We start from the raw sequence: 14,623 nt of genomic DNA on the forward strand, positions 1-14,623 counted from the left end.
TTCAGTATTTCAATACAATTTGAGAACACTTTTCAATAAAAATACTTTGTATTCTTCAGTAAACACAGTAAAAACTGACAGTGCAGGCTGTTGAAGAGTCTCTTGAATGAACTAGGGTTTTGAGAAGGTATAGCAACCGTATTGTTCACACAGTAAGTCTTGTTGATTTCTCCTTGGGATTTGACTGCTTTGTGCTCTGCACTTGGGCTTGGAGTCCCAGAAATCCCAGTAAGTACAGAAGTGAATGGCTTGTTAGGCATTGGAATGGGCTGCCCAGGGAAGTGGTGGAATCCCCATCCCTGGAGGTGTTTAAGAGTTGGGTTGACATAGTGCTTGGGGATACGGTGTAGTTGGGAACTGTCAATGTTAGGTTAATGGTTGGACTAGGTGATCTTCAAGGTCTTTTCCAACCTAGATGATTCTGTAAGTGCAGATGAATGCCAATTTGTCATCTTAGCTTCAAGGTGTGATTGTGTAGTCTTTAAACAAATTTTATGAAGTACTCAGCACAAGTCTCACTTTATGAAAAAGGTATGTCAGTCTAGACAAGAAATTATTTCAGTCTCTTATGAACAGTTAATTCTGCCTTCTTGCAGGGTGAACTTAATTGAATGCACTTCACTTTAAATACGTCACACTTAAGTTCTGCTGTGTTTTCCAGTGGAAGATGAAGCAAGTAATTAATCTAGCTCAAACATTATTTATAAAAAATGCATGGACTGAATTGCATTGACATTTTTTGGCTCCACTCTTGATCATTACCACTTAACAGCAAGCTTGAGAGATTTTTCTCTAGAATAATTGATTCAGTAGTGGGATTTGTCCAGAAAAAAATGAGGCATTTTGTGGTGTGAAAATAGACATCAACCAAGGAATTTAGTTGCTCTTACTAAAGCATGGAATAGAGAACTTCTTGGTTTTGTAAGAGTTTTGTTTTGGTTTTTTTTTTTTTCTTTCCCTCAAAGATTGAACACCAATAATGAGTCAAAAAGGCAAATTGGAACATTTGACTTAAATTCTGAATAGTAACCCTAGAATCAGTAATTATTTCCTTCCACATCCAGGACTGGTGTTTGCAGTGAGGTGTATTTCTTTATCAGCAACGAAGAACAGCTGAATTTTGCATTGAGAACATACTTCTAGTAGAGTAATTGTTAATCATAGTCAGCACTCCCAAGGGAAGTCTCAAAATGCCATGTGACCATAGCAGCCTTTTTATCCCAAAGTGGAATACTTGAGTTTATCCCTGTCTTCCAAACCATATAATTGAAGATACTGCTTCTCAGCAAGTCTCAAGAATTTGTGTTCTCCAGAACTTTTCCAATGTGGGACTCAGAGTAGATTAAGATCTCTCTTCTCGCAGCACTAACCAAGTGGCATCAAAGATGCCTGTGTTTTTATATTTAAGACTTAATTTAAATGTGACTGTTTCCCATGATTAAGAACCGTAAAGAACTACAAGCTTGGTGAAAAGAAACGTGGGATCATAATGGATCAGAGGATGATTTGGGTGATTAAGGATTTGCGATTTAATTACTAAAATCAAGAACTTTAAATTTAACACCTTTCAACTTTATTTAAAGTCTTCTGATGGAAATGGGCCTTTGCAGGCTGCTGCAAATAGAAGTCTATTTAGAAATGGGTTGTAAAGTTCTAGTAATTTGCTGTATGGATGAGCGTAGGTGCCATCTGCTGGTAGTCTAGTATGTAGCTGTTTTCGTGCTGGAAGAAATGTTCAAGATTACAATCTCAGACTGCATCTCAAAAACAGTTTCCTCATGAATGTAATAGATGTTATCAATCTATTCTCACTGACTATATTATGGCAGTGTCGAGACCCAGCTGTATGACACCAGAGATCCTTCCTGTAAGTCACAAGATCTAGTGTGTTACTTCCACGTGGATAGCTGTCAAGATAGCTGATGTAACCAGGGCTGCAAACTGAGCACGAGGCACCAATCAGGCTTGAATCCCGGTAAGTAAAGGGCAAAACTGTAATGATTAAAGGTGGGAATCATGATTTTCCTGAATGTAAAAAAAGGTATATATATTCTTGAAGTTGAAAAACCAGACATTCAGTTAATTACACTTCACATGGGGAAGATACTGGAAAACCAACAGTTTTACAAGAAAAGCATCTAAATTGACTCATTTTGCTGGAAAGTTAGCTAATACAAAGCACTGATAGTGATGAAAAGTTTTTCAGTAAAGTTTTGTCAAGTAACTTAGCATACATTGGGGCAGATTAAACAGGTCTGTAACTTTAGTATAGCCATTAGAGAAAACTTAACTTTACTGACCACAGTTTGATAATGGCAGAAGATTGTACACTTACTCTGAATTAGCAAACCTTTGAAAACTTACTACCACGTGATGGCTTTGTGTGTGCATGTAAGCATTTAACTCTTTACTTAAACATAGTAAAGGGGGTGGTGAGGAAGGGGATAAAAGCTGAAGTTTCTCCCCAAGTATAGTTCAGTACCTATAATACTGCAAGCACAGTTTACTCAGCTCTCCCTGAAAGAACAAATACTGGTAAAGACTGATTCTACAATGTTTTTAAACTTGTCAATTTCCATTTAATCTGATCTGCAAGATTGTAATCGCTGTATTCCTCAAACAAATTTAAAAATAGGATTTCCTTTGAAATTAAAAGTGTTTGAGGAGATGAGGGATAGTCAACTATAAATGTTTAGGAGTAGTCCAGCTCTGAAATGTTGAACAAACTTGCTCTCATTTTCAATTAGACTGATACCTTTAAAGAAAAACAAATCACTACAGCTTTTATACAGCACCTCTTTTATAAGTGTTACAAAAAAAGTAAATAAAAAAATCCCCCAAAGCAAGAACATTGGTAAAGATTGAATCAGAAACTTGTGTGAAAATAGCTGAGCAAATCTGACTACAGTCCCATATTTTAATAGTTTCTTCCATCTGCATAGCATTAAAAATTATTCCAGGAATAATGCTTTCAGTCATCCACTCCAAGTGATGCAAATCTATTAACATTGCATAAATGCTGGGTTTCTGGTACAGCACGCCTGATGGCTCTTTTTTTCTTATTAGATACTTTCTTCTTTTTGCAGGACTCAGATTTGGTCTTGGTCGTCTTCTGAAAGAAGTCTGGAGATACAGTTGACTCCACTGTATTTAACAAAGCCTGATAAAGCTGAGTAATTTTTGGAGATAAACTAAACAGATTTTCCACTGAAGGCGTTGATTTAAGCTCTTGATAGAGTCTGTGCACAAGGGTTCCATTGTAAAGCCTGCTCAAAGGAAAGAGAATCCTCATTTAGAATCACACCTCAGCAGGACAGGTACAAAACCATGCTGCTTAATGAAAAAACATATCTTAACTATACAGTATGCAACAGAGGACTTCTAAGGGATACCTATTCTTTTCATTATTTTTGTCCATATTAATATCTTTAAAGAACGTATTCAAATGCAGTAAAATAGGCCAAAAGTTTGACATGCAAAATAGAACGTGAACACATTCCATTAGGGACTTATGTAGAAAGCAGATCTTTGAAATGTCCTTACCTACTTAAGTCTGGCTCAGAGAGAGGAGTGCAGAGTAGCTGGTTGAGATACAGTCCCATCTGAAGACAGCACTGCCACTGGCAAAAGCTATGTGCAGCATCTAAATCAAAGTCTTTATTTTGCAATTTCTTTTCCTTCCATTTTAGAAATTCATTATATGCAATACTGTCATCTTCAGCACATAAAACTGTGGTATCTAGGTTATAAATAAAAAAAATGACATGCAAATGAATGCTCTGCTGTGAAAAGTACAAAAGGTATCTGCAATGTACAGGGTGTTCAAACCTCCAGTTCTATTTCAGGAAGCATTAGTGACATTTTCAAATGTCTCAAACTGAACTTTAAGATGTAAAATTGAGTCAAAATTCAAGTATGAGTATCCATGAGAATATGAAACTGTGAAATCAGGAATTCTGTTTAAGTAATTAGCTATGCTGTTCTGTGAGTGGATCAATTCCAAACAAGAGTTCCATCTTACTCCCACCCACCTGGGATGCAGGCAGTAACCATGTCAGTCCAGTCTATACAGTAGAACCTAAAGAAACTGTCTAACCCTGGCATGTGTCATCCTTGCCATCAAATGAAGGAGTCCTAGAGGAAATGCCACCGTAACTCTTAACAGGTATAAGTATTACTGGGAGAATTTCTGTGATAATTGAGTACTTGAAAATTCTTACAATGCACAGGCAGATAAAGGGCACCTGTGCAACTCAGCATTTTTAAGTACAGATTATTTTAGAAAAACTCAAAAATCTTTGATCTGAATGCATTGATCAGTTATTCTCTTCTGATGCGCGAGTGTTGAACTTATTTTTTGTAGCTTTTATATCTGAATTAATCCTATAGTCCTAAAGAAAGCATCTAGAAATAAAAACTAATGTTTTACAAGATGGCAAAGTACTGTTTTACGTATATAAAATGTTAAATTGATGGCAGGCACTGTTTCTCTGCTCTGCATCAATGCAAAGAACATGACACCTCAGGATATAGTGTAAATCAATGCTAATTCATCTGAATTTGGACAACTCAGTGTAGATGAGGAAAAGTGAATTAGGAAAAGTGAATTGGTATAGGTTTTTTCATAGCTGAACACCTAAAATTGTATTCTTTGGAGACATACCTGGATCCTTTGTTATTCTGTGCAGTTCTCCAGATACTACCATTAAAAGTAAAGCCTTTAATTGATGCAATGTAACTGTTGGTTCTGAACAACGTATCCAGTAACATGTTACAGCAACAGGCAATTGTAAGTGACTGGGGATAGATTCTAAGAAACTCATTTTCACTCCTAGAGTCTCCAGCAAAAGCATCTGACGGCAGGTCATGGGCATCTGAAAATTGAAAAATTGGAGTGGAAAAATAAAGGTAAGAGACTTTATTTGTCGTGAGCCACTTCCAAAAGGCAAATAAGCTTGTGTTTAAACTAGCTAGTACTTCCTATTTTCGATAAATTTAAACTTTCACAGATACTCTGAAGAGGAAATATTTTAGAACTACTTAAGCTTTACAGACTACATAGTTAAATGTTAGGTAGAAAGATAAAGTAATTTTTTTACAATTGCCTGATGTTAGATTTTAAGAGGTTTCAGAGTTGTCTTTGAATCAGGTGACTTGACTTAAAACTCCTACGTGAAAGTTGACTTGGGTGGAAAATCCTGTAACCACTAATGCATTAAAATGACTTTGGTATAACAGCAATTAAATATATATGTCTGTTCTTGGTATGTTGGAAACACAATCACAAAGAAAGGTGAAGTGTAAAGCTTGCATTTTTCACCTGCAATGTATTAATTCCTAGCACATGTTCCCTTCTTTGTTGTGCTACTTCTAAAAAGTGGTCTTATAAACTTTGTCCATAGCTTCCTGCATGAAGAATCGCAGCAGGCTGTTCAGCTGCAATTCGAGTGCTTTGTCAACCTTGATTAGGATGGTTTTGCATATTCTTAAGCAGATAACCCCACAGAAGACAAACTGAAATCGGTTTTGCCTAAAGAGCACTTTAAATGCAGAATAACCTCTCTCCTTCTAACCTTCTGTTGACCTGATAATTCCCCTATATTTAGTAAGGAAAGTTGTTCAATGGTGGAAGCTCAAATTCATTAAACAAACAGCATACATAACCAAGACCAAAGTAAGGTGTCGTTAATGTTTCTTAGAATCCCAAAACATGATCTTTCAAACAAAAATATTTGCATATTGCACATTTAAAAGGCCTGTAACAATATCCTGTGTAAAATAACCTGTAGGTAGGCCTTTGGATCCATAGGGATCTGTAGCATTTAACGATCATAGTAGTGATAGACTTTGTTCTTTTATGAAATAGTCACCAGCAAGAGATAAAACCATACAGCACAGCCCACACATAGAGGCGTTAACGGTTGATCTGAACGCCGGAATGGATAGAGCATGTGGCTGAAATATGTAGTATTAAAAGAGACAGATTGTATTTCCAGATGTTTCAGAAATTACTGCATACAAAACCTCAGTTATGCACCTTTAGGAATGGGAGATTATTTTCCATTCACAGCAAGAGTTAGTCTTAATCGTTAGAATTTAAATATACAGAATTGCTAATGGTGACTGAAACTAACCTAGTACAACTTTCCTTTGATTACAAGCTGGTTTTCAGGTGCTGTTGTGTCTGGCAAGCAGCAGGGGTCCATACTTGGCGGCAGGTAAAATTGCTGGGCAGCTGCAAGATTCATACATGAAATAATGGTGATTTTTGGTAAAAAAGCATGGGTCAGATTTTGTTTCAGAACATTGCTCTAAACCATCCATAGCTTGATCAAATATAAATTTTGTGTGTTAAACTGCCCTTTTCTAACTTCCATGAAATTAATTTCATTAATTTTCCTGTGTAGTGTAGCAATCTATAGGATGAAAGTAGGGCTTAGAATGGAAGATTCAGGCAATTCTGCATATACACACAACCACCTTTTCGTGTAATTTGTCTTGGTACACCTGGGGGCAAAGCAGGAAGGGATGAAAGTCAAAGCAATCTATGTAGTTTCTCGACTCTCGCAGGCCAAGCTGAGAGCCCTGTAGGTACCTGTGTATTACGTAGTTACCTACTGAGGTGGCTTAGTTCAGGCATCACATTTAGCGAGCAGTTGGCAAACATGAGCCCCAACTAGCTTTTGTCACTGGTGAAACACTGTTAACTGTGATCTGTTGTGACAAACATTTACCTCCATTAACTTGTCCAAAGAAACATGACCATCACAAAAATCTGCGGGTGGGCTTGCTGCTTGAACAAATGTTTTTTTAAGCGCCTTCTGGAGTCTGCCAAATTCACATACAACTGGCAGCTCGCTGGTCTGCTTACTTGGAGAAGCAGCTTCGGTGTTTTGAGGTACTTTCAGAAGCAGCCCATAGATAACTCGGCGAATGGGCAAAGCTGTGCTGTGGGCGCTAGGTCTCTGCATGTTCTCCACCTGAACGTGGAGGAAGGTGCTTCGCAGAATCAGGGCATCGCTGATGAACGGGGCCAGCTTCCCTTTCGCCAAAGCATCGAGCACCCACTGCGGTAAGTCAGCTTTCCTGGCAGCCTCACATTCGTACCTCCCCTTGTGAAAAAAGTCCTCCAGCTTCACCTCCGAGGGAGTGTAATCCTCCATGGAAGCACACAGAAGCTCCCTGACTTCCTCCCTCTGGTGTTTCTTCAGGTATGTCAGCACGCTGGCGACGGCCTCCTTGGGCTGCTCGAACCGCGCCAGCCAGCTCAGCAGCCCCCGAAGGCGGGCGTGCTTCCCGCCCCTCCCCGCCAAGCGCGCCCCGCTGAAGAACGCCTCCAGCGCCGCCAGGCCCGTGTAGTCGTTCCCGTTCATGGCGGCGAAGAGGGGGAGCAGGCTCTTCCTCAGCGGGTGGAACTGCCCGCAGAACCTCTCCGCCGAGAAGCAGCGGGCGGGCACGTAGCAGCCCTGCGGCCCCTCTCCCGCGCACACGCTCTGCCACTGGAAGTGGCTGAGGGGGCAGTAGCCGGCCACCAGGTCGAAGACGCAGAAGTCGCTGTCGAGGGAGAGGACGGGGCAGCCCCAGCGGTTGGCCAGGCCCGCGATCTCCCGGTCGGCCTCGGCGAAGCACTGCACGAAGGGCACCCCCAGCCGGGCCAGCGCCTGCACGAAGGCCTCGCGGGTCAGCAGCGGCACCAGGCCGCCGCCCTCGCCGCGGGAGAGGCCGTGGGCCGCCCGCAGCCGCTCGGCGGCGCGGTCCTGCAGCGTGGGCAGCTTCCGGTCGTCGGCGCCGCGCCCGCCGTCCAGCACCACGAAGGGGGCGACGCGGCAGGCCCGCAGGCTGCCGAAAAAGTCGCGCACGGCCGCCGCGAAGGGGCCGTAGTCGCCGCCGCGGCGGAAGTCGGCGGCGGAGGCGAAGCACAGGCGGTGGTAGAGGCTGCTCCCGTCGATGACCAGCTTGGTGTCCCTCACCCGCAGCTCGGTGAAGAACGCCCCGCGCTCCTCCACGAAGCCCGTCAGCCCCTGGACGCCCATGGCGGCGGCGCGCGCTCCGCCCCGCGCTGCAGCCCCGGGAACGGCGCCGCGCCGCCGGAAGTGGCGCTAGAGTGACGGCCGAGCTCCTCCAATCACGGCTCCTCCGCCCCTCCCGCCTGCTGGCGCTCAGGGCGCGTGCGCGGCGTCTCCTAGCGACCGGACCGCTAACACGGGCCCGCCGGGGCGTCCGGGGCCTTCCCGCGCCGCCCGGTTTGGCTCCCGAGGCCTCTTTCGCCCTGGGCTGGCAGCGACCTGCCTCAAGCCGTCCCCGCGGGGAGCCGGAGGACCCTGAGAGACGGTGGTCGCCGCCGCCGTCGAGGCGGCCCTGCGGGGCCGGGCGCTGGAGGGGGAGATCGCGTACCGCGAAGCAGACCTGCCGGAGGGGTCCCCGGGAGCACCGCCTTCTCTGGGGAGGTGGGGAAGGGGGGCATGCTGCCCTCGGCAGTGAGGGAAGCTGGGCGGGGAAGCCGGGACACTTCATACCTGTGTCTGTGTCCTCAGGCTCCCGAAGCGTGAATGCTGAGTCTGACACGGTCTATTAATAAGGTAATGTCTCTCAGGTCATCCCAGAAGATCTCGGGTTCCTGAATGTGTGTCGGGGAGAGAGTAATTAGCCCTTTGATACCTGAGTACGTTTGACATTGTTTAACCATCATCTGCAAACTCCTTTCTTACTGACACTACTAATAAAATCTTTCTTGGTTATCCTTTCTCTCGGAGCAGTAACAAAACGAGCCAGCTGAGGTGATGCTACTGTAGGCTCGGCTAGGTTTACAAAAATGTTGCAGAAAATAACGATTGAGCCAGTGTTCAGGAGTTAATTCATTTTTAAATGAAGGGAAAAAACAGCAATACTTCATCTTTTTTATCTTAAATAAATAAATAAATAAATGAATAAAAGGAGCAGGTTAGTGAAGTTATTAGCAGGAAAAAATTCAAGGTAGCTAATAGTGAGGATATTTGCACTTTAAGTATAAAAACTCTGGCATTTGTACTGCAAGGGGTGAGGGGACGGCAAATGGTGTAGTACAGGGCGTCTTAAGAATAAAGTGAAAAAGTAATAGAACTTGAAAATGGCCTTGATTAGCATAGAAGGATTTATCTTGGAGGCAGAAAGTGTCAGAGTATGTTAGCCATTGCTAAAGGAACTTGAAGATTATGTAAAGGAAATGAAAAACAGTGTTTTACTTATTTAAGCAAAGAAAGGTCAGGGGAAGAAGTGGAGGTGCTGTGCGCTTAGCGTGTGTAGGTGGAACTATGAAACCCTAAACAACTTTGCTTTAGCTTACAAAAAAAGGAAGGAGATTTAATTCTAGCCAAAGAAGAAGGAAAAATAAAAAAAGTGTTACAAACTGGAAATTGCATTAGTTTGGCATCAGCAGCCTGCCAGGCTCTGGAATGGGGCTTGGTGGGAGGTGAAGAAAACTAAGAACATAAGCTGTTTACCAGAGTGTTAGTGGATAGGGTATACTGGGAATTTTGAGGAAAAGGGGCTAAAGAGTTCATTTCTTTGAGTTCTCTCTAGTTGTTCTGAAATTCAATGAAGCAATTGATGTACTGCTGCTTGGGAAATACCTGCTCAGAAGATAGACCCTGGTAAAAATAGAAGGAGGGTTGGGCTAAAGGTTTGGATGAGGTAGGAGAGGCTGCCAGTTTGTATACTCCTTGGAATCAGTCAGCCTCATGGTTGAGTAAGGCTCTAAATGTTGACTCTTTGAGGGTATTTCTTTCAAATGCAGCAGCTCAGCAATCCATCTCTCTTGTGCCATTAAAATGTGCCTGTGATACCACAACATCAGTCACTGGCTTCTGCCTTACAACACCATTCAGCAGTAGATATCAAAGCATTTCACAAAGTTATATGGTAGTTACTACCATTATTGTTATATACAAAAGGAAATTGAAGCATAGAGAGTAGCAGGTAGGAGTCAGAGTTGGAAATAAAGCACAACAATTAGGTTCAGTGGGCTACTTGATCTCAAGTGTGATATTGTGGTGTATAGGATTGTGCTATGTTTCTGTGGCCCAGGTAAGTAGGAAGACTTAAAAGTGAGGGGTGTTAAGTGACCCTTCTCCAGAAAAAAGGGAACAGATAGTTCAGCAGTTTTTGTAAGTGTAGCTATTTCTAAAGGTTACATATTTCAAAGCTATTCTATTTGGAATTTATGAAGGCATCCATAAAACAGCAACTTCGTAGGAAAAATATGTAAACTGACAACATAATATTTTATGGAGTTCATTTTCCTGCCCTCCCTTCCCCCACACCTCAGTGTGATCCATTCAGACAGATTTGGAGTTACAGAAGAAGTCATTTTCTAGCTGACATTCTTTGCTTAGCATTTGCATTTCAAAATTTTTTGTCACTGTTTCTATCTGAAAGAGAATACAGAAACAGAATCTCAGGAGTGCTTTTGTTTAAAAAAACATACAGGATTTGTATCATTGTTAAGATGGCTTGTAGTAATTAAAATGTGGCTGTGTTTCATGATATAGTGACACTACAATGTCAGGCTCTGGTACTGTGTGACAGCAGCTCAGCAGATGGGTATTAAAGCAGGTTCTTGTGCACGCACACACACACACTGTTGTAAGATACAAATTTGTAGTCTTCATTTAGGCTCTGCATTTAGGAAGCGAAGACAGAGACATGGAACCAACAGTTACACAGCTTTTAAAATTGAGCAATTTCTTCTCCAAAACAACAACAGCAACAAAGGCTTTTTATGTCCTTGCATCGATGTTAAAATGTCCTAATGAACAAACCCAGCGCGGGCATGCTGCACTGCAGCTACTATCTAGTAGTATTAGTTGCACTGATTGTAGGATCTTAAAACATCTTTATTTGTTCCCAAGAATCCTCAAGCACAAATGATGCAAGTATCATTATATAAAGGCAAGGTAACGAAAACAATGTTGTTTTATTATGTGCAGTGAAACACCTACTCTGTATCATTTGGAATGAGTAAGTTTGAGTAAGCAAAGTTATTTTAAACTCATAGTCAGTTATTGCAAACCACAGAAACACTAGAGGTTTGTCTTTGCAGTCCCTACGTTTGCAGAATTAGGATCTCAATTAGACAAGAACTCTGAATCAAAGCTGAACTGTTGGAAAGGTGGGTCAAGAAAGAAGTTACTGCAGCAAAGGAGAAATTAAGAACTGGAAGAATTGGGTTTTATTGAGAGTCTCATAGACTTGTGGGTAGCCATGAAGGTCTAATTTGCAGAAGATATTAGTGGTGAATCACACAGAAGCCTGTGAGGTCAGCACTGGAACAGATGGTGAAATCTGAGGGGCAAATGAAAGAGCAGAGAAAACAGCTTTGCAGTTATTTATGGGAGTGAACTCAAACTACAGGTGGAGATTATGCTTCAGTATATGCAAAAATCATTAAATTTGTACCCTGAAATGCAGATATTTTTGGTGTCAGGTAATGTGGTGGTATAAAGACGTGAGGAAGAGTGCCATATCTAGGAGAACTGTTGGGTAAAATACAGGTACTGTTCTCCTTGCAAAAAGCACTTGAACTTTTAAATAAGTTAATGTATAAGCACCTGCATTTCATTTCGCCTGTGTTACCAGTTCAGCTAATTCATTTAAGGTTGATTTAGACGAAGACTGACTATGTCACACCTACATTATCTGGAATTTCTTTTTAAAGTCTGCTGCCCACAGTTTAGCAACTAATGATTCTACTTAATTTGTGTTTTGCTAAGCACTGCCATAGAATTAAAAGAAGACTTTAATAAGAGTAACACATTGACCAACCAAATTTTTTTCTGTTTCAAGTGTTTCCTGTGTACATTCCATGGAAAAGTAAAAGGATTTGAAAGCTACGTTCTAGAGAAAGTTGTGTAGTTTCTGTTACACAGAGAAATGCAGAAATTTCAAGAAACTGCTAAGCATGTCACTGTTGCCCAGTTGAATTCTGCTTGCTCAGATGCTGTGATTGCAAGAAGATACACTATTCAGAAGAAACTTGGCAGTGGAAGCTTTGGAAGTGTATATCTGGTTTCTGACAGGAAAGCAAAACAAGAAGAATTGTAAGTAAACCCTTCACATGCTTTAAATAAAAATGTTTGGAACATATTTCTTGCATTGTAGATGTTTTCTTTGTATTTGTGTCTCATCTCTCAGTTTGGTGTTGTGTTGCAGCCTTAAGTGTTTAGTGAGGATGTAAGATAGGAGCAGACTTTATACTGACTCAGCATTCTAACTGAATCTGGTTTTGCTTAGAATAGTTCATCTGGTATGTCTACCTCATTTTGCTTTTATCTAAGTCCTTTTTAATTTCCTTGTGCAGACAAGACAGAATGGAGGTAGAAAATCTCAGACCCTCATCTCCATAGTCCCATACACCTCTGAAGCTTTGTAACAAATAATAAAATGAATAAAAGCATATATATAACTTACCGATTCCCTAGTATCATACCTTGGACAAGTGGCTGATGTAAAATACATGCTGTGGAAGAGACCCTTGTATTTACTCAGAACTGAGATAAATTCTATAATTGTCCTGACAAGAAGCAGGGAAAAAGATATATGCCAGGTTTCACAAATTTCAATTCTTTGTAACAAAATTGTTTGTTAAAGGCTTAAAGCTTTGTAATTTATAAGCTATCATTTCAGAATTATGTCAATATATATGTGTGGATAATATTGTATAGTTTACTTTTGAGGTCTTTTTTATTTTATAAATAAGCTCTGTTCTGGAAGTTCTTTCTTCAGAACACTTACTAAAGTGCTGGGCATTTGCCTTCCATCCCATGCTTATCTACCTTTACGAACACTGTCTTACTGTTTTTAAAAATGTGGAAAAAGAGCATCCTTAATCTAATCAGGTCCAGCTGCTGCAGTACCTAGCTCTATAATACTTCATTCAGTTACACATGCCCATTAAAGCATTGAAATGGAGCATGAAAATGTCAGAATTTCTGAATGTATTTCAATGGACTTCTCTTCACTGCTGATGATTTCTTACTTATTTACTGTAGGTCAAGGTTTTTTTATAACAATCAGATGCTTTCAGGAATCGATCTTGTGTCATTGTAAGGACTCAGATTGTTGGAGTAGGCTCAGAAGAAACTGTACTGTAGTGATGTCCTATTTTTTTATAATTGAGTTGTCTAAATGAAACCTGAGAAGGAAGTTACAGAAATTCCAATAAACACCTTTGCATTTGCTGTATACCTAACTGACAGGACATTATAAAAAAAAAAAAAAAAAGCTAGCAAATCTGGATTTTCTTTTATTTTTTTTACCTGCCTGAATTTGGACCGGTCTTATCAGTTTGTTTGATAAACACTTGAAGTGCTAAGGCTTGGACAACTGGCCCAAGCCAGAGTTGACCTATAGATGAATCCTGTATATTTTATAACTGAAACCATTGTGCTAGTAGGTATTACACTAAATTATAACAGTGCACTTATGCTGATGTAAAAAATGCTAAAGCATTGAAGTAGTGAAGCCTGAACAACAGGCCCCAAGCTGAAGCTGCTAACTTGGTATGTAATCATTAACAAAGATGTAAACTCGCTAATGAAAGATGCAGCTTAGACAAAATATAATCAGCAGTGAGGAGAGAAGGTGTCCAACTTCCCTTGTTTAGCCTTGTTCAAGGCTGAGAACCCAAGTATCTGGCCTTGTTAGAAACTCCTTGGTCTCCCCCCCTGAGCCCTGGCCAGGATTTGGGTGGAAACCAACAGGAGAATGAAGCCAGATATTTCCACTCAAAACAAAGGTGCCAGCTATTCTGGCCTGTCGATCTCTGGTATATAAGGCTGAGCCCGTTTGCAGCAACTTTGGCAGCCTCACCTATGGGTGGACGCACCGCGTAGGATTTCCCCCTTGCTGGGACAGGCTCTCCAAACCCTCGCTGTAACCGGGGCTGCCCAGCCACTGCAGGCCTGGATGATGGTAACGTATGCAAGTGGTGATGTATTTTTCTTAGTCTCCATTCTCTCTCTTGTGTAGGAATGATTTGATGCATTACCCTATTTTTTCCTGTTTTGCTGCTTTCAGTGCACTATTCTGCTTTTTTTTTTCCTTACTGCATGTTTTCTGTATTACACGGTTACATTACTTGGTTATCACTAGTAAAATACACCTACTCTTTTCACTCTGGTGTCTGAGTTTTTGGTATCCTTAATCAGCAAAACAACACTTTAGGATTCTGAAGCCACAAAGACAAAATAACATTTTCAGAGTGTTGACGTTTCTGTATGTGAGTTTGAAGTTGGGTACCTGCATTATCAATTTGATACTTACACAAAAAGAAATTTAAATGTGAATAATTTTGGGTTTATCCAATAAAATTTGTGAGGTTTTCTTTCTAAAGTCTGAAGTATCACTGTGCTTTTCAGACAGAAATACATTATTCCTTTAAATATAGGGGTCTCTTGGTCCTTATTGATGGACACATTAATGAGTAATTTACATGATAAAAGGCTTTTTCTGATTAATTTGTGCCTCACTTTTGCTGTATTGTTGGCAATATTGCTTGAATAAATGTGCAGCCAAGACATAATTCTTTCATTTTTTTTCCTTCTACACCAGGTTACAGCTTCTCAGCTCCTTGGATTAGGGCTAGAGG

The 14,623-nt window shown here is 41.0% G+C and overlaps 2 protein-coding genes across 7 annotated transcripts in view; one reads left to right on the forward strand and one right to left on the reverse strand.

Moving 5' to 3' along the window:
- Positions 1–2,757: 2,757 nt before the first annotated feature.
- On the reverse strand, positions 2,758–8,155 carry ASTE1 (asteroid homolog 1). Its single transcript, XM_074900637.1, has 4 exons — positions 6,735–8,155; positions 4,664–4,874; positions 3,544–3,739; positions 2,758–3,266 (listed from the first exon to the last, which is right to left on the reverse strand). Exons 1-4 carry the CDS (start codon positions 8,031–8,033, stop codon positions 2,972–2,974), a joined length of 2,001 nt encoding a protein of 666 aa, XP_074756738.1. The 5' UTR covers positions 8,034–8,155; the 3' UTR covers positions 2,758–2,971.
- A 327-nt stretch (positions 8,156–8,482) lies between these two features.
- Positions 8,483–14,623, forward strand: part of NEK11 (NIMA related kinase 11) — a 124,178-nt gene continuing 118,037 nt past the window's right edge. For all 6 annotated transcript variants that reach the window (XM_074900641.1, XM_074900640.1, XM_074900645.1 and 3 more), the window contains exons 1-2: positions 8,483–8,579; positions 11,821–12,074. In XM_074900641.1, the coding sequence (XP_074756742.1) occupies positions 11,908–12,074 (167 nt within the window). In that variant the 5' untranslated portion in view covers positions 8,483–8,579; positions 11,821–11,907. The remainder of the gene's footprint in view (positions 8,580–11,820; positions 12,075–14,623) is intronic.

Source organism: Athene noctua, chromosome 2, assembly GCF_965140245.1.
Source record: "Athene noctua chromosome 2, bAthNoc1.hap1.1, whole genome shotgun sequence".
NCBI lineage: Eukaryota > Metazoa > Chordata > Aves > Strigiformes > Strigidae > Athene > Athene noctua.

What these genes read in the sequence shown, in the direction of transcription:
- ASTE1 (XM_074900637.1), bottom strand. Translation starts at nt 8,033, where the DNA reads ATGGGCGTCCAGGGGCTGACGGGCTTCGTGGAGGAGCGCGGGGCGTTC. An exon ending in CTTTGGACAAGTTAATGGAG is followed by an intron (nt 4,875 to 6,734) that starts GTAAATGTTTGT and finishes TTCAATTTTCAG; the next exon opens with ATGCCCATGACCTGCCGTCA. An exon ending in TCTGAGCCAGACTTAAGTAG is followed by an intron (nt 3,267 to 3,543) that starts GTAAGGACATTT and finishes TCCTTTGAGCAG; the next exon opens with GCTTTACAATGGAACCCTTG.